Below are 22,225 nucleotides of genomic sequence, written 5' to 3'. Positions count from 1 at the left end.
AGGGCTGTCACACAGCACAGGAATCTTGACAGGCATCCAGCTTGAGAGGAAAGCCTTCAGGAAGGAGGGGCGTTGGGTGTCATTCAGATGGGCCCAGTTATGGTAGATTGAGGACGTTATCAGCACTACTAAATATCAAATAGACAACCTATCAGCATCTTTTACGAACCTGTAATGGAAACGAATCTGGAAAAGACTAGATATACACATGCAGGGGTATAATGGAATCACTTTTCTGCACACCTGACACACAACATTGGAAATCAACTCTACTTCAATAAAAAAGTTATTCAGGAGGGGACAGGAGCAGAGTAATAATTAGATTATTGTGGGGACAGTCGCCAACTTCCAGCCCCCTTTGGTGCTGGGCTCCTCCTTCCTCCTCTCACAGGTGCGAATGCCTCTGACCCTCTGCCCAGACGTGACTCTTGCTAGAATGTCCATGTTAGAGGGGCTGTGACTCTTTAAAAGGAATTTTTCCCAGGTGAGGTCCCCAGGGTCCCAGGCCTGGCTTTCCAAGAGTGGTCATGAGGGGCCAACTCTCACAAAAGCCCTGGGACTGAGAAGGCCTGCGTCAGCTTCCACTTGGAGCCATGGAGGTGGCCAGTTACAAATGCCTTTTTAATGTTGCTCCCAACACTCTGTAACATATCAGGCCATTGCTTCAGGTAACTTCATCGTGAGGCCACTTTCCATTTTATTTCATATTTTCCTGAAGGGATATTGTCCTTGTCAAGCAGACAGGAGCTGACGAGGTGAGGGATCGTAACAATGTGTTATAACTTTGTAAAATTTCTCACCCAGCTCCCTCCCATCATCAACTCAAGACCTAAGATACCTGAAAAGCATCTCTTCTCTCCTCCTTTTTCTTCCTCTGGCTGGTCCTGACCAGAGGGCCCTAGTGAGAGCGGCTCCTGATAATGTCAGGATCTTCTTCGGAACCTGCAGCATAATTCATTTTCCCCGGAATGGATGTGGAGCCTCCCCGTGCTTCCAAATTGGGCTGCACCAACTCTGAGACTTCTGTGTTCCATTTTCTCAACGCTCCAATGAATTGTCAAGACAAAGCTTTGTGTCAAGATAGAGAAGCATCTTTTCCCAGGCCTGCATTTCTGGCTGGGAAACAGGAGCCCAAATCCTAAATGTGTCTATTTGGTCAGCTTACAGTCCAAACAGCGATTTTGGAAATGCGGAGTTTGCAGAGCCTGATGCCTCTCCTGCAGTTTAAATCTGCACAGTTGTCACCAGTTACAGACTATGGCAGATGGCTTGCAGTGTGTAGAGGAGGACGATGGACAAGGAATCAAAGAGAGAAAAGAGCAGCGCATGTCCTGGTTCAGCTCCTCCAAGTTGCCATTAAAAGTGCATAATTTCACCAGACTCTAGCCTCAAACATCCATGGTCAATTAAAAGCTGTCTCCGGTCAATGGGTTGTGACACAGAGTTTCTATGTTCTAGGGACACCTTCTACCCTTTAGACAGACTGCCTTTCGCCCTGAAAAATGGCATCCAAAGCCCCACTGTCAGCTAACAAGTGTGTAACTTGCATTGGTGGCACCTTCAGGTTTCATGGCATTTCCTGTCTCTTCACCATGTATAGGCTGTGCGTTAAAACTTCCGAATTCCCCTTTTCTATTCTCAAGGGTTCCCACACCCCAGGTGACGATGGAATCCGCAATTATAATAAGCAACTTCCAAACAAAATTAAGGGCCCTGCTTTCCTTACAACCATTGCTCTTTTCCCTATAATTCTTCAAACTGGCCCAAGACATTTTAAGGCTGCTGTCTTTGGCTTCTGTGCAGAAAAGAGTGCCTCCTGGTTTCTTCATCTGCTGAAGATGGACCTAGTCCCTTCTCATTTCTTAACCTAAGCTGTGAACCTTTTGCTAATGATGATTTGTAGTCTGAGCTCTCTGGGGTCCAGAGAGAGCTCTGCAGGTGCCTGTCAAATGCTCCACCTGAGAAAGACCAAGCCAAGCTAAATCAAGCACCATGGCTTGACTCAGCTTTCCAAGTTCTGCAGCAGAACAGCAACCCCCCACCCCCACCAGGAACAGAACCTCCCATCAACAGCTTCCTCGCTCCCCCTGGGTTTCTCCCAGTAATTTTTTGAAGATTGCCCGGGGCTGCCAGCCTCATCTGCCTTTTCACTTGGCTCGTTCCTCCTCTCCCAGCTATTTGCTAAAATACAGGGCTTCCTCCCCCTCTTGTTAGAACAAAACTTGCTAGGAAGTTGACCCTAGTCTTCTGAGGCTTCCTCATGTTGTCCCAAAGCCTGTCAGGTAATTTGTAAGTTTGTTAGTTTAAGTGGCAGAGCTAAAGGCTTTTCTCTAACCAGCTAACTGGTTTCCCCTCTGCCTCTGAGCAAGCTTCATTCTAGAGTCAGAGATGTCCAGGCACAGCCTTCTGAGTACACTCTCCTCTTGACTTTGAAATCTTCACTGGGCTTTGCCTGCATCTATGCTGGACGATGAGCCTCGGCAACACATGAGGACTTCCATGCCTCACTGGTCAGCACCACTGTGCTGCTGGGCTGGAGCCTCCATCCTCCATTCCTATATCCATGCCTACTTTTCAGGCTCACTGGTGAAGAAATAGGATGAGGAAGCAGGAAAGGATCAGAGGCAAGGAGCATGGTCTCACTGACAGTCCATAAGCGTGAATATCTGAGGTTCGGCTCCTTTTATGCAGGTTTCACAGCTGAGAAACTGAGCCCACCCAATCCTCATTCTGTCTTCACACCACAAGGCTGGCATGGGCAGAGTGCCATCAGGAGAGAACACAGATCCCACTATGGAGAACCCCTCTAAACTTGCTTGCACCAAAGTCTAGTTCCAACAGCATGTGGCCCGTGGAAAATGCAGCTGCGATCAGTAACTGAGGTTCTCAGACAGCCTTGCCCTTGCATCCTAGCTCCTAGCACATGCTCCTTCCTGGTTCGCCTACCATGAAGCACGTGACCCCTCTGATGAAACACATATGTGATGACTGACATCCTGGGTTTCTGCCCATGGCAAGTAGGCCCCTGCAGTCACTGGACCACAGTTCTCCCCCACCGAAGGACCCTGCAGGCCATGGAGCACCATGGCTTACAGCAGGGTTTTGGCCCCCATCACTAATGTCATCCCACTAAGTATGTGCCAAGAAGACTCTTGTTAAGCCTAGAACCTAATTTGATATGTGGAAGATCCATCTTCACATAAGACCTCAGACTGGTGACAGTTTGGTTTACAGAGAGAGGGTCACAGTCCCAGAGGAGAGATCTACCCAGCAAGGGTGCTCAATGAGGAAGACAGAGCTTTATCCCCTTATTCCTGCAGCATCCACCCTTGACCTTCATGGTTCACTTTGGTCTCAGGATTTCTCCCAGGGTTGAAGTGAGTGTGTGGGTGTTGTTCTGTACCTCTCCTAGGTCTTAATTATACAGCCAGCACTCAGCCTCCTCCCACACTCTGGCCCCTCAATCAGCCCTGGACACCTAATGTGGATATGACAGACATGCAGCTGCTGCGACAGCCCCTGCCGAGTGCCAAGACCAGCCTTCCCAGTGAGTCCACTCAGGACCTGAGGCATTGCTCAGCTGGCTTGCTGCCTCCAGCAGCACTCAGTCAGGTGGTGGTCCTTCCTCACCCAGCAGAGCCAGGCTCTCCTGGACTGTTAACATGGAATTTGGAGGGAATCTTGTGCCTCAAAGAGCATCACTCTTCTGGGGAGAGAAGAGGAATGCATGTGACAATATTAAAGCCAAGGCTGTGTGGTGAAAGTTTAATAGAACAAATATATGGCTGGCTGGCTGAGGAATGATAAAGTCACTCTGATGATGAGGACTTTACTGCACTGGTTTCCAGACCCTTGTTTGCTAAATAAATTTATTTACTTGGACTCCAAGCTACTGGGTGACCTTGGTCCAATGACTCCACTTCTTCCAGCCATTGTTTCTTTATTGTAAACTGAGAGGATGGGGCTCTGTGAGTGATTCTTAGAGTATCCTCGTACTGGGGGAGGAAGTCTCATATTTTTGGAGCATAAATACTCTCTACCAGTTACTGGGCATGTTTTCAGGGGGTGCAGAGTTGACCCTAGTCTTGTTGCTCTTGTGCTGGTGGCAGGAAGCCATTGTTGCTGCCTTCCAGGACATTGTTGTCCGATGGGGAATGTGTGATGGGGTCTTTCTAAATCCCCTGACCAACCCCTCCCCCTGGTCAAATAAATTCCAAAACTATTTAAAGAAACCTCTGAAAGACTGAGATGAAAGTATTTGTACTGTAGATGTCCCCCAGGTGATTCATTTATTGGTTGATGAATTTTAGAATGTGTGATTAGATTTAGTCTAAGATCATAAGTCCTTTCTTATGAAATGTACATGCAGCTAGCACCCATGTCTGCATTATTCTCTGGGACTTGAGGAAGAATCTTGTTTGAAAGGCACTGCTATCAGGAAGCAAAGTGTTTGGGGTGTGTGCAGCCTGAGCTTGGCCAAGAGTTGAGTCCCTCTGGTTCATGCAGCTCTACCAGATAACCTGCTGTCACATAACCTACTGCGATGTTTCATCCATGTAGAGTATGTTAGCAGCTGTCTGGTAGGGCCTAGAGCAGCTCACTGCAGAAAGGAGTGTGGAGAGAGGGGTGGCTGAAGTGGGTATGGGGTCCAGAACAGGGCTCTGTGAGGGGAACCCAGGAAAGGTGTCTGTGTCAAGACTGATCACCCCCCAGCACCATTGGATTGATTGAGGGAGGGAGAGTGTGATATGAAAAATAGCAAACCCAAGGAGTTCCTGTTGTGGCACAGTGGAAACAAATCTGACTGGTATCCACGAGGATGCAGGGTTGATCCCTGGCCTCACTAAATGGGTCAGAGATCCGGCATTGCCGTGAGCTCTGGTGTAGGTCATAGACATGGCTTGGATACCTCATTGCTGTGGCTGTGATCAGCAGCTGTAGCTCTGATTAGACCCATAGCCTGGGAACTCCCCTATGCTGCAGGTGTGGCCCTAAGAAGCAAAAGGCAGAAAAATAGCAAACTCGGGATATGCAATACACACATATATATTTTAGATTTCTTACATGTATAGCCATGGCACTGACAGTTGATAAAATGGGTTCATTGATAAAACCGTAGGTATTGGCAAGATTCTTATGTTTCTTAAAGAGAGATTAATACATATAAAAGATTAGAACTGTTAAGGAATGAATGGCTTAGGAATAACAATTAATTGTCTAGTTGTGAAAACAGCCTCTCTGCCTAGATTCTGTAGGCATGAGTACAATGAAATGTCAGGTTTTCTGGGGTTTTTTTTGGCTGTATCTGCAGCAAAGAGAAACAGGCTAGGGACTGAATCCCACCTAAGCTGGAACTGTGTAAATGCCACATGCTTAACCTGCTGCACCCCCGTGGGAACTCCACAAGATGTCATTTCTTACAAATTTTCTAAAATTTAATCTTTTCCTGTTTCAAACGACTCACCTCTATTGGTTGAAATTAGTAAGTTTTGTTATAAAATTGAATAGCAAGAGGACACTGGCTACATACACGTTCCAAGTGGCTTGTCTCCCTTCTAGAAACCGCCAACCTGCCTGCTGCCATCCTGCCTCCCCAACCAGAGCAAGGCCTCTTGAACCACCTCCAAGCAGCTGTCCTCCCCAGGGCAGCCTCAGGTTTCTACAGGCTCCCCTGCTGAGATGTCCCTGGGGTGCAGTGCTCTCGCCTTCCTCCCCTTCCGTCCAACTCCATGTCCACAGTGAAGGGTCCCAACGGAAACCCAGGCATTTGAGGGAGGCCCTTTCTCTTGGAAAACAGCCCCTGTGTAGAGGCTTACGGCCTTCTGAAGCCATTGCCACAGGCATGGGCCTGGACCACCACAGGCTGGTGGCCTCAACGTGGACAGTCAAGAGCAGGACCCAGTGAGGGACCTGCCCCAACAGATGCTCAGGACACAAGTAAAGGAGCCCAAGTTTGAATCTCAACAGTAGAATGCGGGCCTCCAATCATCCTGCAGTGGGGGAGGGGCCGAGGGCAGGTGAGCCTGGGTGGGGGTGGGGTGCCATTCCATGCTGGCCTCTGCAGGGAGGCAAGAACCAGACGTTTCTTCCACCTTATGCAGGGGCCAGACAATTGTCGAGTGCCTCGTCAGGCAATGTATGTGTTGGTTTTCAGAGTCACAGCACCGAGGTTTGTCTTGATGTTCCCTTTCCCTTCGTTATTCATCAACTTGTTTGTTGTCTTTCAACCTGTTCAGCTTCCGTCCTGGCTCTTGGCTTCCTTCCCCAGAGGCCAGACTTTCTAAACAAAATTCACCTTTTATCATCTGATAACCACGTGGGTTTTCATGGCCACCTGGAACCCAATGTTTATGGTTTGGCTTCTCTCAGCAGACCCACCATTTGTGATTGGTGTGTGTCCGTCTTTCCTAAGGAAACCGTCCTTGTGTGCCAACCAGCATCCAGCAGGACCCACCTTCCTCATGTTCCTTTGTGCTGGAAAGGCCCAGCCTATCCAAAAAGCCACTGCACAGCCCACATGTCCAAGACCAGAGATCAGTCTGACGTGTTTCCCATATTATGACATTGCTGGTAAGTATTGTATGTTTTACCTTTTTAATGATTGAATGTAATATTTTCAACAAATCCTCCCTTCTCAGGGATCACAATCCATTTGTGCGAGATAGAATTTGCAGTGTTGAGTCCTCCTCTCCCCTCTTTCCCCTGTCCACTCCGTCCTCGTTCCCACTGGTAATCAGAGATACCTGTTTCATTCACATCTTTTCAGAGATCTTTTGGGCAAGGAACATTGAATGCAATCCATTTTCCTTTTCAAAAATTATTTCTTTGTCTCTGAAAATTAAAATGTGCACAGGGATGTAAAATGTTGGAGGATAATGTGAGAAAGCGATTATATATGTATAATATATGTGTATATATATGTGTGTGTGTCTGTATGACAGGGTCCTTTTGCTGTAAAGTTGAAATAGACAAATCAGTGTAAATCAACTGCAATGGAGAACTTAACAGTTATAAGGTAAGAGTTCATCTTGAAAAAAAGTAAAAAGGAAAAATAGAAAATTAAATCTTGTCTCCGTATATCTGAGTATATTATTTTTGTCGCCTTCATACTGCCATTGTGGCTCCTCTGTTACTGGACTAACCTTTATTATGGGAGTTTCTACATTTTCTTGAAATTCAAGGAACTGAAAGAACAGAGTGTTCAAAGCCAGGCAATATCAAAAGTAAATATCCAGCTCCATTTGAATTTTTCATTTCCTATACACAGTGCCTGCCTTTAGCCTTAACTCTGTCCTATGCAACATTTTGGACATATCTTTACTGAAAGTTCTTTCCCTATTTATCTGAAATTTACCTTTCACTTTGAATCAGCATTTATCTGGCAAGACTAGCCAAAAAGGGTAACATATTAGGCGCTTAGTAGTGAGCAGTTCTAGAGAGGATGAGAACTTGGACTAGAAACTGAAATGTGCATTTTGGTCCAACCCAAAATAAAATGGCAAAGGGACCCCAAATCTGCAGGATGAAATGTCAATGGAAGAGGCAGGATATAGGATTGAGTGTTTGTGCTTCGTGGGGTTAAGGACAGAAATAAGGGACAAGAAGACAAGTTAATGTACTAAATATCCCAGAGATCTGGGTTTTTTTTTTTTGGTCTTTTATTTATTTTCCTTTTTAGGGCCAGACCTGCAACATATGTGAGTTCCAGAATAGGAGTCAAATCGGACCTACGGCTGCAGGCCTATGCACACCCACAGCAATGTGGGATGCAAGCTGTGTCTGTGACCTACAGCATAGCTAAAGGCAACACCAGATCCTTATTTCACTGATGGAGGCCAGGGATCAAACCCACATCCTCGTGGATACTTGCCAGGTTCATTTCTGCTGAGCCACATTGGAAACTCCTTGTATTTCTAGGATTTAAAAAATCAACTACCCGTGAAATGCATGTGCACCTTGAGAGAGTGCCAGTATTTTATCCACCAATGTCCACTCTCCTTTTGGACAAAGCCAATCCCATCTAAGACCTGGCTTGCAAGCCCTGCTTATAAGCTTGTGAATTTCCTGTCTGCATCCCATAGCCTTCCACTTTAGAATCTAGGCTCATCATTACCTATGGTCCCATCTGCATCCCTTAGAAAACAAAACAGAGACACAAATGAGAAACAGTTCTCTGACTCTTATTTTCATGTTGGGAATTAATGTCACCTTATCACTCTCCTAATGATATGAATGAGTATTCATGTTTTGTGTGGTGAGAAGAGAGGACAATTAGGAAACTTGCCAAGGGAGATAAGGGGTGGAAACCTAATAGGACTGCAACCAAATCTCTTGGGAGGTGAAATTCATTCTCTGCTGTAGCACCACTACAATTCCTACTGATGTTAGGGTGTCGGGGAAGGCAAGAGAGGTTTATAAGGAGTGTCCCACATTGAGAAAAAGACTTGGGAAGATGCTTCAGAAGCTTCTTAGCCCTTGCAAAGAAAAATGGACTCAAAAGAGAGTGAGAAGCTGAGGTGAGAGGATTTCAAGCAATATCATGGTGAGCTTTCTATCAAGTACCTCTTGATGGGGGATTGAAAAAATAAACAATTTGGAAATATTTCTCTGTATTTGAGCTCTTATAATGAAAATTTTAAATGTTTTTCAACCAATAACTTCATATGAGAGGATTGGTGAGGCAAGCATTGTACCCAGGCATTCAAGAAGGGCAGGCTCCTTGTTGTCTCCTCCCCTTGTTCAGCCATTCAACCGATTATTTATAAGATCCTCACTCATAGCTCTGATATAGTATTTGAATGCATCTTCTCAGGGACCCTGATAGAAAATCACATTGTGGAAAAGTGACATTCCCAATTCTGCAATCAATTTTTGTTTACTACCTCAAAACCCTACATCCTAGAGGCAGAGATAATCAAATTAGATGAAATGTAATTAGGGAAAACCAGTCATGCATGTGGGTGTCTCAATGTCTTTTGGACCCTTATCTCTGATTATTCCTGCAGAGAGCTTCAGGGCAGGCACTGACAGCTGAGGAGAAACATCTCTGGAAATGGATCACAAGCATCAGAAGACAGGTAATCTCCCACTTGCTGATGGAAATTTAAAGGCACTGAGAGATTCCAGGTTTGTGTCTTGTGGACGTTTCAAGTCTGTGCCCTTGGGAGCTCTGGGTGTTGTTAGATGTAAGGGCTTATGAGAGGTATCCTGTTGATGAAGAAATGCTCCAACATTGCAGCTAACCAGAGAACAGTCCTGATGGTTCACATTTCTTTGCAAAGTATGACAATGTCAGGTCAGTAAGTTGAATCTGCTGCTATTTATTTGTTGGTTGATTGCCAACGGAAATTCTGTGATGTAGTCAAAGAAGTAGAGAGGGAGAGTACAATTGTTCCCAAAGTACCTGCTGTGCTGTAATTGGCCAAGATTGTCAAGTTTACTTCACAAGGATAACCAAAACCTTACAAAGGAAACACCTATGAATCAACCTTTATTGAAAAACTTCCATGCATTAACTAACTACACTGAGAGCAAAACATTCAAGTAGAACAAATGCATTTGGAAAAGCTCTAGGCATGGAAACAGGAGAAATTTCTCTCAGAGTGTTTTCCATGTCTACAATTCATTGCTAGAAATTCTTTTTAATGGAACCCTAAGGCTTGCTAGGTAAAAGGACCTAATATTTCTAGAAAAAACAGTAAGCAAAACTAAGGAACTGCAGCCCAAAGGGCATGAATGCCCTTGGCCCAAATTGAGGATACCGTGCTTAGGCTGGAGCTCTCCAAACTCTTTCATGGGGATCATATCTAAATGGACAGTTTTCAAGTTTGCAATTTGAATGTGGGAGATCATCTCACAAGAGAGAGGTTGAAGAGGAGAAGGTCAGAAAGATCGCAATGAGAAGACATATCAAAAAAACTTCCCAGAGCATGTCAATTCTCCATTATATTCCTCTCTTGCAAGAATTCCTGGGCTAGGTATTCACACATCCCACGCCAGCAAGCATGCACATGTCCGCTAGTGGCTAGGGCTGTCAGGTGCAGGGACTACCCTCCACCAACCGCTCCTAGCATCTGTTGAGGCGGGTCTGCTTGGGAAGCCAGTAGCACATGCATGAGGGCAGAGGGTGGTTTCCCAATGGGTGGCCCGCCTGGGGGTGGGGTCAGTCATGGCGGCCTTTCTGCTTAATTCTGTGAAGGCCCTGGTAAGGCATATGGGGACTTTTCACGTGTTGGGTGTGAGCCCTCAGCACTCTTTTTCACTCTGTAGGATATCTGGGCCCTCCTCTGTGTGGGTTCATGCCAGCATGGAGTTAAGGTCCGGAGCAGTGTTTCACCACAGTTTATTGGCAGCACTGTGGGTCGGGCTGCATGAAGACTTGAGTGATTACAGGGCCTCCAGAGGCAGGTGCATAAAGTTTGTGGGCCATTCAAATGTGTGCCATTCCAGCATGCAGTTCTCAAGAGTAGGAAAGCTAGACAGAAACATTTCCAATTGGAAAACCCTCATGCACTTCCCAGGAAGTAGCGCAGGTCACTGGAAAATCAGTGAAGAGCCAAGGTACATGATCATAGTTTCATTGGTGTCTCCTTCAGAACATAAAAATTACTGTCAATGCTCATATTCAAAAGGCATGCTTGGGTCCATGGTGGGGACAACTTTCCTGAATGTAGTGCTCACCATCTCTTTGTAGTCTGATGTAAATCATGAATGATGCACAAGCCTAGATGGGGTTCAGACATATTTAATAGGTTGTTGGGAGTCTGGTGGGTGGTCAGATATCTGGGATGGTTAGGTCTATGGATGTGTGTGTATAAGGGGAGTTCATGCCTGTGTTTTGGTGAACGTTTTTAAGGGTGAGTGTTATATTTGAAGGGTTTTGAGATGTAACAGAGGCACACTCAAGGAGTTGGTGTTTAGGTGTTTGTAAGTTGGTGTTCAGGGGAATATTTGGCACGTGGTGTTTTCACCCATGAGTTTTGGGATTGTGTGTCTAAAGGTGGACTTGGATTATCTGCCTATGCATAAGGGCCATGTTTGGTCATTACGGGGGTCTGTTTGTTTGGGTGTACAATCCGTTTATGTTGTATATGTGGGGAATGTAGTGAAACTCTGTGGCTGGGACTTCAACCCAGCCAAAATTGAGAGTGGGACTTGAATCAACCTGCACGGTAGCTTGGCACTTGAACCCAGGATCCCAGGTTAGGAGTGGACTGGAACACAATGATTATTTTTTTTCTTTTTTTGGTTTTATCTGCCACATGTGGAGGTTCCCAGGCCCAGGATTGAATGCCACAGCAGCGATCTGGATGGCTGCAGTGACAAAGTTGGATCCTTAACCTTCTGTGCCACAAAAGAATGACTCAAACTCCTCAAAACCACTGTCTTTTAAGGAAAAACCTCTCTCCCAGTGTCAGGACTCATGAAGCTCAGGCTTTTCTGACTCATTGCAGAATGAATTCAGCTTGAGACAAAGCAGCAGGCAATGAGCGAGTTTTTTAGCATAAGACACTTGTGAGAGAGAGAGAAGCAGGCTGGCAAGGGAGCAGAGCAGCCCCAAGAACCAAGAGAGCTCCATTTCTATAATCCAAGGAAAAGAGAAGAAGGGAGAAGTCTGCCTTCTTCCTCATTTTGGGGCAGATGTCAAGGCTTACATCTTTTGTCCCTCACTTTGCCCCTACATGGCTTAACCAGGTCAGTCAACAATGCTATTGAAGTCCTGTGTGTATTACCAGGAGTGTGGTAACATGTACAATATGGCAATTCATCTCAGGTTTCCAGCTAATATCCCCATTTACCTAGTTTTGTCCCCTGTCATCTATATTTCTGTCTTGGGTATGTGAAAAAATGCTGCTTTTCAAGGACTACTAACTCCATGATTCATGCAACAGGATTTACTCTTCCTATCTGTTGTCCTATGTTTTAAGTATGGGGGTTTGTGGCTTCAGCATGTCTGACACATACAGGCCCCTGGTCTTCCTTCAAGTTAGTGTAGATCATAGCTGGGTTCCATTCCTTGAGTGCTCCTCAGCTTACACCAGTTCCCCAAACTCATAAACCTTGTCTTTCACCCCCAGTGGGACTTTTCATGTATTTTAAGTGTCCGAATCTATCCTTATCTTTAGGATGATTATTTGTGTATTTGTAGCATGTTGTATGCTTCTTGGCTTTTCTGTGTAGCAGTTTTTCAGGAACTGTGTGTGTGTCTTTTGATGTGTTTAGGGCAAGTCTGAAACTTTTATGAGACTGGTGAATATTCCATAGGTGGCTGTCCTGTGTTTCTGTGCTTCTGTATTTGCATGAAGGCTGGGTGGAGGGGGGAGTGTGATTTTATGTATATGCAGAGCATGTATTATATGTGTATTTGGAACTAAATGCATAGGGGTTATACGTTGCCATATTTGTAGTGTCCTGGGTAATTGTGGGTATATTTGGGGCTTGTGGAGAGGAGTTGTGTGTATGAGTTTGTGTGTGTATTCAAGGGGCACGGTCATTTGGTAGAATATTTGCTGGGGCTATGTGCTTGTATTTTTCAGTAGGGACATTTTAGGCCTAAATATTTGGGGAAGTGCACATGTGTGTTTCTTTGTTATTTATTATTTATTTATTCATTTATTTTTTTTCCGCTGTACAGCATGGTGACCAAGTTACACATACATGTATGCACAGGTTTTCATCACATTGTTGTGTGGCAGTGTAAGTATCTAGACAGAATTCTTAATGCCACACAGCAGGATCTCATTGTACATCCATTCCAAGATCAATAGTTTGCACCTGTTAACCCCAAGCTCCCAATCCCCCCCACTCCCTCCCTCTCTCCCTGAGCAGCCACAAGTCCATTCTCCAAGTCTATTATTTTCTCTTCTGTGGAAATGTTCATTTGTGCTGTATATTAGATTCTAGTTATAAGTGATGTCCTATGGTCTTTGTGTTTCTCTTTCTGACTTATTTCCCTGAGGATGAGAGTCTCTAGTTCCATTCATGGTGACACAAATGGCCTCATGTCCTTTTTTATGGTTGAGTAGGATTCCATTGTGTGTATATACCACATCTTCCCTCTCCAATCATCTGTTGATGGACATTTGGGTGGGTTCCCATGTCTTGGCTATTGTGAATAGAGCTGTAATGACCATGCAGGTGCATGTGTCTTTTTCAAGGAAAGTTTTGTCCGGATGTATGCTTAAGAGTGGGATTGCGGGGTCATAGGGTAGTTCTAGGTATAGATGTCTAAGGTACCTCCATGTGGTTCTCCATAGTGGTTGTACCAGCTTACATTCCCACCAACAGGGCAGGAGGGTTCCCTTTTCTCCACAGCCCCTCCAGCACTTGCGATTTGTGGACTGATGAATGATGGCCACTGTGACTGGTGTGAGGTGGTATCTCATGGTCGTTTTGGTTTGCACTTCTCTAATAATCAGGGATGTTGAGCATTGCTTCAGGTGCTTGTTGGCCATCTGTGTATGTTCCTTGGAGAAATGTCTCTTCAGGTCTTTTGCCCATTTGTCCATTGGGTGGTTGGCTTTTCTGCTGTTGAGTTGCATATGTTGCTTGTGTATCCTAGAGATGAAGCCCTTGTCCATGGCATTGTTTGAAACTATTTTCTCCCATTGTGAAAGTTGTCTTTGTGTTTTCTTGCTGGTTTCCTTTGCTGTGCAAAAGCTTGTGAGTTTGACTAGGTCCCATTGGTTTATTTTTGCTCTTCTTTATGTTGCCTTTGGAGAAGGACCTGTGAACATATTCATGAGGTTGATGTCAGAGAATGCTTTGCCTATGTGCTCTTCCAGGAGTTCGTATGTGTGTTTCTAATGTAGAGATGAGGTTCTGTGTTTATTCAGGGGAGTTGGAGACTTGCATTGATGTGTAGGAGAAATATGGGCTATGGTTATGTGTTAGTAGATGCAGGTGTGTGAGCTGGCTCCTCTTATCATTTGATAGATGGAAGTCATCTCATATGTGGTTTTCTGGAGATATGTCCATGGGTCTTACTTGCATATCCATGTTTGTAGGTCTATCACCAGGTGCATGACTGCCCAAGTCTTGTTCGCATGGCTTGGAGTTGTTAGGAGTGTGCAAAGTATGTTCCTTTGGAGAATGCTAAGGTGTTATGTGTTTGTTGCTAATGTGTTTGTTAATAGGTACTAAGAGATGGTCTGTCTGTGTCTATCCAGGGGAGGGCAAAAACATACATACATTTGACACACATACACTTAGAGTGCCCTTTGGTGTCTATGTTGGGGGAGGAGGAGGGTGGTTGTATTTTGAAGAGGTGGCATCACGCCTAGTGTTTGGGGCATCTGTATGTCCAAGGGTTGGGAATATCTGGATGTGTGTGTCCATAGGTGTTTGACATTTGTATATGTATCTTAGTCAGTGTAGGCTAATTGTGGCTGTGTGTGTATTTGAGTTCCTGGAGCTTATGTGGTATGTATTCTGAGAGGTGTGAGAAGTCTGTTTGTGTGTTTGGAAACCAAGAAACGGTGTAGGCTGTGTGTGTGTTCAGGAGTCCTGGATTGGCTGTGTTTTAGGGCTATGGCATGGCATATGGGCTATGCATGAGACAACTGAGGACTTGCTGGTTTTGGTGAGCCTGTACATGTAGGTATTCCACATGGACAACTGGTTGGTAGGTAGGTTGCACCTGTTTTATTCAGGCCCATGTTTTGGATGTGTATAGAGTTGGAGTGTTACCAGCTAGAGTTCTTGGCCTTCCTTAATCAAGAGCAGTTGATGAGATGCTGGAGGAGAAACCCAGTGAAGGCTTTATTCAGAACACCTGCTTCAGCATAGAGGCACTGAAGCAATCACCAGGTTCCCTCGTTCACCTTCTCACTGAGTAGCGGTGAGCTAGTTCCTTCTATGGGGTGAGGATAGGGGCATGTCCAGGGATTGGGCCGGGGGGGTGGCTGAGGGGGCTTGCCCACCCCACCCCTTTAGTGTGGTGCATGTAGGGGGCATGCATAGTCCTCTGCTTTTGCTCTCTGTTCTTCAGAAGTGGCAGTTGTATTTTTCTCATGATTTGTCCGCAATGTGCAAGCAGAGTTCTTTCTCATTGTTTATACTTTTGCTGTATTTTGTTCCCCAGGAGATGTTTGTCCAGGTGCATTCCCTGCAGCCACTGCAGCCACCGCAGCCACCGCAGCCAAGGGTGCCAGGTCCCAACCTGTCTCAGTAGGAGAGGCAGTGGAAAATTCCAGGTGTGTAGGAATTTGTCTGTAAAACTTTAGAATTTGTGTCTATTGAGATATGTAAACTTAGGCGGTCAGTTTGTATGGTGATTCACACTGAGGATTAAAAGGTACATGTGTGCTCAGAAGACACACACACACACACACACACACATACGTATGTGTGATGTCCTTTGCTTACATCCCCTGGTGGGTGTTGAGGTCCTCCTCAGAGTGTAAGTGGATTGTGTGCACATGCATATATGAAAGGGCACTGGAACTGGTTCAGACTAGCTTGGGATAATCGGCTCTGTGTTCAGTTACCTCAGCTTTGTAATTTGAGTTTGCTCATGTTTGGAATATTCATACCATGCAGATATCACATCTGAAATGTCACCTGAGTTTCTTGAAGAGCTTCAAAAATGCATTTAGAGCATATCACTCATCTGTGTGTTATGACTTAATTATGTGGCAAGCCAGAATATTCAGGCATCATTGGTGTGTGTGTATATCACATTATATTTGAATTGTGAGTGGGGCATCCTGGGCAGTGTGCCATTTTATGTGTGCCTTGGCCCTTCATTCTGAATCACAGCATTGCTCCTCTCAGGTTGATTCAATCTTTAGGGTCAAGAATTCCTCCCTCCAAATGCTGGTGAATTCCAGTGGAAATCATGTGGATGGATTTAGGGTATCTGTACCTTAGGCAGGGACACACCTTCAGCATTTGTATGGTCCTAGAATCTGGGGCCCTAGAAGGGTGAGGCTGATTGCAGATCACTCTCTAGCACAGAACCTTCTCGGGTGTGTGGTTGGCCGACAAGCAGCAGTCAGGAAGTCGTGGGGATTCATGGATAAGAGGTAAGGTGGGCAAGTGTTCTCCCAGGAAAACCCCCTGAGAATCAGTTGGGCAAGCACAGGTATTCCTGGCTCTTCTGTGGCACAGCTGGTAGGCCAGGACACCATGCACATGGGGTCCAGATGGTTCAAGTCTCTAGAGCCATGTGTCCCTGTGCCCAGTTGCCCCAGTGTGGTGGGAACTACTGTTGGTCAGGCTGGTAAGCTGTATCAGCAATTCTCCACCACCATATCTCTGTGGAAACCCAAGTCCTCAGGGATAGGCAGGACCTCTAGGGTCAGTGAGCTGACAAGGACAAAGGCGGGGAGGCCTTGTCTCTAAGGGAGGCTTGGGGAGTGAGGCCTGGAGAGCCTGGGGAGTCCTTCTCTGAGGAGATATGGCTCTGATATTCCCAAACCTTTAGACATGGTCCCTGTTCTTTTCTGAAGGTTCCGGATGCTTCTAACAATGGGGAGTTCATCTCAGGTCCTTGGTTCTCAGATGACCTGACCCTATTTTTCTTTATTCCACATCCAGCCATCAGCCCAACAGGGAGCCATATGCTCACCATGTCCACCAGCTGACCCTACAGCCTCCTGCTTCCCTTCCCAAAATAGACCCCTCTATTTTGACTCAGCCCCTGGATTCCATACAGTGAACTGTTAGTGCCCTCTAGGATGATATTCAAGAGCCTCAAGCTGAACGGGCTTGCAAAATAGTAACTTTTGATAAGCCATTCCTAACATCTTCCCTGCTCACACTGATAGGTGGACAATTCCATCATAGTCACAAAGAAGGGTGAATCTGTGGCAGCCTTTGGAGCCTGTGGAATCTCGTTTTGTAGCATTTGGGGTTCCATACATTTAAAAGGTCACTCAGCCTGCTTCAGCTTCCCTTTTAGCAGATTGATAAATAAAGGACAGAAAATAATGGTCTCCGGAGGAGACAGTTTAGGGGGTGGGGGGATGTGCTTGGGCTGTGGATGGAAATCCTGTGAAATTGGATTATTATGGTCATTGTGCAATTACAGATGAGTAATAAATAATAATAGTAAAATAAAATAAATAAATCATGGATGGTAATGTACAGCATGGTGACTGCAGTTAATACCACGTTGTGTGCTGGAGAGTAGCTGAGAGAATGGATCTTAAGAGTCCTTGGATGCCCTAGTGGAGAGTGGGTTAAGGATCCAGTGGTATCATTGCTGTGGCTCAGGTCACTGCTGTGGCGCAGGTTCAATCCCTGGCTCAGAAACTTCTGCATGTCACAGGCACAGCCAAAAGGAAAAAAAAAAGTCCTTATCACAGAAAGAAAATGTGTAACTCTTTGTGGTAATGGGTATTAACTAGGTTTACTGTGATCATTTTACACTTGACAGTTTTAGCCACTATTCTTCCTATTCGGATGGCTTTTATTTCTTTTGTTTGTGTGTTTGCTGTGGATAGAACTTCTAGTAATATGTTGAATACCATTGGTGCTGAGAGTGGGCATCCGTGTCTTGCTCCATATTTTCATGGGAAGGCTTTCAGCTTTTCTCCATTGAGTATTATATTTTCTGCGGGTTTGTCATAAATGGCTTTATTTATGTTAAGGATTGTTCCCTCTTAGACCCACTTTATTAAGAGTTTTGATCATGAATATATGTTGGACTTTGTCAAATGCTTTTTCTGCATCTTTTGAGATGATCATGTGGTTTCTGACTTTTTTGTTAATGTGGTGCATGGCATTGTTTGATTTGAGTGTGTTGAACCATCCTTGTGAACCTGGGGTGAATCCCACCTGGTAACGGAAAGTTTTTCAAAGTCTACGAGTCATTTTCTGTTCTACACAGAAGTTGTATCCATATTTTTTTAGATCCCACATATAAGTGATAGCATATGATATTGGTGTCTCACTGTCTTACTAACTTCACTTAGCATGATACTGTCTATATCCGTCCATGTTGCTGCAAGTGCCATTAGTTCTTTCGTTTTAATGGCTAATATCCCATGGTGTTTATGTACCACCTCTTCTTTATCCATTCTTCTGTTGATGGACATTTAGGTTGCTTCCAGATCTTGGCTATTGTAAAGTGCTTCAGTGGACACTTGGGTGCCTAGGTCTTTTCAAGTCATGGATTTCTCTGGATAGATGCCCAGGAGTGGGATTTCTGGATCATATGATAATTCTGTTTTCAGTTTTTTTGAGACATGATCATAGTGTTTTCCACAGTGGCTGTATCAATTTTCATTCCCACCAACACTGTTAAGAGGGTTCCCATTTCTCCACATCCTCTACAGCACTTATTTATTGCAGACTTTTTGATGATGGCCATCCTGGTGGGTATGAGGGAGTACCTCATTGTATCTTGATTTGTATTTTTTTTAATAAGTAGTGATGTTAAACATCTTTTCTTGTGCTTTATGACCATCTGTCTGTCTCCTTTGGAGAATTGTCTAAGTCTTCTGCCCATTTTTTTGGAGGTGATTATAAATTTTGGAGATGAATCCCTTGTCAGTTGCTTCATTTGCAAATATTTTCTCCCATTCCATGGGTTGTCTTTTTTTTGTTGTTTAGGGTCTCCTTTCCTGTGCAAAACCTTCTAAGTTTATGTATGTATGTATGTATGTATTCATTTGTTTGTTTTTTTATTATTTTTAATTCATTGATTTTAGATTATAATGTTTTTTTCCATTACAGCTATTTTTCAGGATTCTGTCAATTTTTTACTCTATGGCAAGGTGGCCCAGTCTCACCTACATATATATCTTTTTTCTCACATTATTCTCCATCATAAGTTGTCTAGACATAGTTCCCAGGGCTATATTGAATTTTATTACATTTATAGTTGTTCAGCAAACATAACAACCTGATTTTACAGCATTTCCATCCCAAACACCCAGCCCACCCCACTTACTCCCCAACTTGTCTCCTTTGGAAACCATTAGTTTTCCAAAGGCTGTTAGTCTATTTCTGCTCTGCAAAGATATTCATTGAATCCCTTTTTTAGATTCCACCTATAAGTGATGTCATATGATGTTTGTCTTTCACTGTCTGACTAACTTCACTTAGAACAATAATTTCTAGGTCCATCCATGCTGCTGTAAATGGCATTATTTCATTCTTTATGATTTATTTTATTTTATTTTTTTGCATTTTAGGGCCAAACCTAGGGCATATGGAAGTTTCCATTTAGGGAAACCACAGCTGCAGCTGCTGGTCTACACCACAGTCCAAGCAACATGGCATCAGCCACATCTATGACCTACTCCACATTTGACAGCAATGCCAGCTCCCTGACTCATGGAAGAAGGCTTGGGTTCAAACCTGCATCTACATGGATACCAGCCAGATTCATGACCACTGGGCCACTGTGGGAACTCCCATCATTCATTTGTATGATTGGGTAATATTCCATTGTGTATATGGACCACATCTTCTTTATCTCCTCCACTGCCGATGGACATTTAGGTTGTTTGCATGGCTTGGGTATTGTACCTAGTACTGCAATGAACATTGGAGTACAGGTATCTTTTCAAGTCATGTTTTCTCTGGAGAGATGCCCAGGAGTAGGATTGCTGGATCAAGGGTAATTCTATTTTTAGTGTTCTGAGGAATCTCCACACTCTTTTCCATAGTATTGCACCAATTTGCATTCCCACCAAAAGTATGATAAGGGTTCCATTTTCTCCACCCCTCTTCAGCATTTCCAGTTTGTAAACTTTTTAATGATGGCCATTCTGGGTGGTGTAAGGTAGTTCCCCTAGTAGTTTTGATTTGCATTTCTCTAAGAATTAGTGCTGTTGAACATCTTTTCATGTGTTTTTTGGCCATCTGTTATGTCTTCTTTGGAGAATTGTCGGTTTAGGTCTTCTGCCCATTTTTTGATGCGGTTATTTTCTTGTTTGTAATTGAGCTGCAGGGGTAACTATAAATTTTGGAGATGAACCCCTTGTCAGTCTCTTCATTTGCAAATATGTTCTCCCATTCTTTGGGTTGTCTTTTTGTTCTGTTTAGGGTTTCCTTTGCTGTGCAGAAACTTTTAAATTTAATTAAGTCCCATTGATTTTTTTGTTCTTATTGTTATTACTCTAGGATAATGAGAAGATATTGCTTTGGTTTATATCAGAGAGTGTTTGGCCTATGTTTTCCTTCAAGAGTTTTATGTTATCTCGTCTTCTATTTAGGTCTTTCATCCATTTTGCATTTATTGTTGTGTGTGGTGTTAGGAAGTGTTCTGATTTCATTCTTTTCCATGTGGCTGTCCAGGTTTCATGGCATCATTTATTAAGGTACAGTCTTTTCTCTATTGTATGTTCTCGCTTCTGTTGCCATAGGATTAGTTGACTGTAGGCATGTGGGTTTAATTCTGGGCTTTCTATCCTGTTCCACTGATGTACATTTCTGTCTTGGTGCCAGTACCATATGGTTTTGATGCTTAGTAGAATAATCTGAAGTCAGGGAACTTGATTCTTCCAGCTCTGTTTTGCTTTCTCAGGATGTCTGGCTATTCTGAGTCTTTCATGCTTTCAAACAAACTTTTAGATATTTTCTTCTAGTTCTACAAAAACTGTCCTTGGTAGTTTGATAGGGATTGCATTGAATCTGCAGATTGCCTTGGGTAGTACAGTAATTTTGATAATATTGATTCTTCCAATCCAAAAAGATGGTATTTCCATCTGTTTGTGTGACCTTTGATGTCTTTCATCAGTGTCTTATAGTCTTCAGAGTACAGGTCTCTTGTCTCTTTAGGTAGGTTTATTCCTATGAATTTCATTCTCATTGATGTGATGGTAGATGGGATTGTTTCCTGAATTTCTCTTTCTGATCGTTCATTCTTAGTATGTAGAAATGCCATGAATTTCTGTGTATTAATTTTGTATTCTGTGACTTTTCCAAATTCATCAATGAATGCTAACAGTTTTCAGGTAGCATCTTTAGGATTTTCTAGGTATAGTATCATGCCTCCGCAAATAGAGTTGTACCTCTTCCTTTCCAATTTGGATTCCTTTTATTTCACTTTCTTCTCTGATTGCCATGCCCAAGACTTCCAAAACTATGTTGAATATTAGTGGTGAGAGCAGACATCCTTCACCACAGAGGGAATTCTTTCAGCTTTTTACCATGCACAATGATGTTAGCTGTGTGTTTGTCATATATGCCCTTTAGAATGTTGAGGTAGGTTCCTTCTGTACCCATGTCTGAAGGGATTTTATGGGTGTTGCATTTTGTGAAAGTCTTTCTCTGCACCTATGGAGAGGATGATATGGTTTTTATTCCTCAGTTTGTTAATGTGGTGTATCATACTGTTGGATTTGTGGATATTGAAGAATCCTTGCATTGCTGGGACAGATCCCACTTGATCATAATGTACAAACCTTTCAATGTACTGTTGGATTTGGTTTGCTAGTATTTTGGTGAGGATTTTTGCATCTAGATTCATTGGAGATATTGGCCAGTAGTTTTCTTTTTTTGTGGCATCTTTGTCTGGTTTTGCTATCAGGGTGATGGTGGACTTCTAGAATGAGTTTGGAAGCGTTCCTTCCTCTGAAAGTTTTTGGAATAGTTTCAGAGGAATAGGTGTTATCTCTTCTCTAAATGTTTGATCGAATTCCCTGTGAAGCCATCTGGTCCTAGACTTTTATTTTTTGGAATTTTTTAAATCACAGTTTCAATTTCTGTGCTTGTGATTGGTCCATTCGTCTTTTCTAGTTCATCTTGGTTTAGTCTTAGAAGATTGTAGTTTTCTAAGAATTTGTCCATTTCTTCTAGGATTTCCCTTTTATTGGTATAGATTTATTGGTATGTAGTAGTCTCTTAGGATCCTCTATTTCTGTGATGTCCTTTGTAACTTCTCCTTTTTCATCTCTAATTTTATGGATTTGAGTCCTCTTTTTTTTTTTTTGATAAGTCTGACTAAGGGTTTTTCAATTTTGTTGATCTTTTCAAAGAACCAGTTTTTATTTTTATTGCTCTTTTCTATGTTTTTCTTCCTTTCTCTTTCATTCATTTCTGCTCTGATCTTTATTATTTCTTTCCTTCTTATATCTTTAGGTCTTGTCTGTTATACTCTCTCAGGCTGCTTTAGATGTGAAGTTAGGTTGTTTATTTGAGCTTTCTCTTGTTTCCTAAGGTATGCTTGTATTGCTATAAACTTCCCTCTTAGAACTGCTTTTGCTATAGCCCATAGTTTTTGGAGTGTTTTATTTTCATTGTCATTTCCTTCTAGGTATTTTTGAATTTC

General features: G+C 43.6%; 1 protein-coding gene across 11 annotated transcripts in view; it reads left to right on the top strand.

Moving 5' to 3' along the window:
* LOC146396396 (NUT family member 2G-like) overlaps positions 1-22,225 on the top strand; it is a 52,383-nt gene that overhangs the window by 549 nt on the left and 29,609 nt on the right. For 3 of the 11 annotated variants that reach the window (XR_014826360.1, XM_084994471.1, XM_084994475.1), the window contains 2 exons: positions 6,413-6,570; positions 9,006-9,077. Coding sequence is in view for 2 of the 11 variants with exons in the window: in XM_084994471.1 (XP_084850597.1) it covers positions 9,053-9,077 (25 nt within the window). In the remaining 9 variants the exon portion in view is untranslated. Of the gene's footprint in view, positions 1-804; positions 3,889-6,369; positions 6,571-6,941; positions 7,016-7,678; positions 7,874-9,005; positions 9,078-15,082; positions 15,195-22,225 lie in introns of those variants that run through there. The other 8 variants (XR_014826361.1, XM_084994472.1, XR_014826363.1 and 5 more) reach the window with 6 other exon arrangements.

The sequence above is a fragment of the Sus scrofa genome, chromosome 14 (assembly GCF_054392235.1).
Source record: "Sus scrofa isolate SSC_HxYL_T2T_F1_AM1 chromosome 14, Sscrofa_HxYL_maternal_Yorkshire_Landrace_v2.0, whole genome shotgun sequence".
Taxonomy (NCBI): domain Eukaryota; kingdom Metazoa; phylum Chordata; class Mammalia; order Artiodactyla; family Suidae; genus Sus; species Sus scrofa.
Note: the sequence above shows the minus strand (reverse complement) of the source record. Positions and strands in the feature narration are given on the sequence as shown.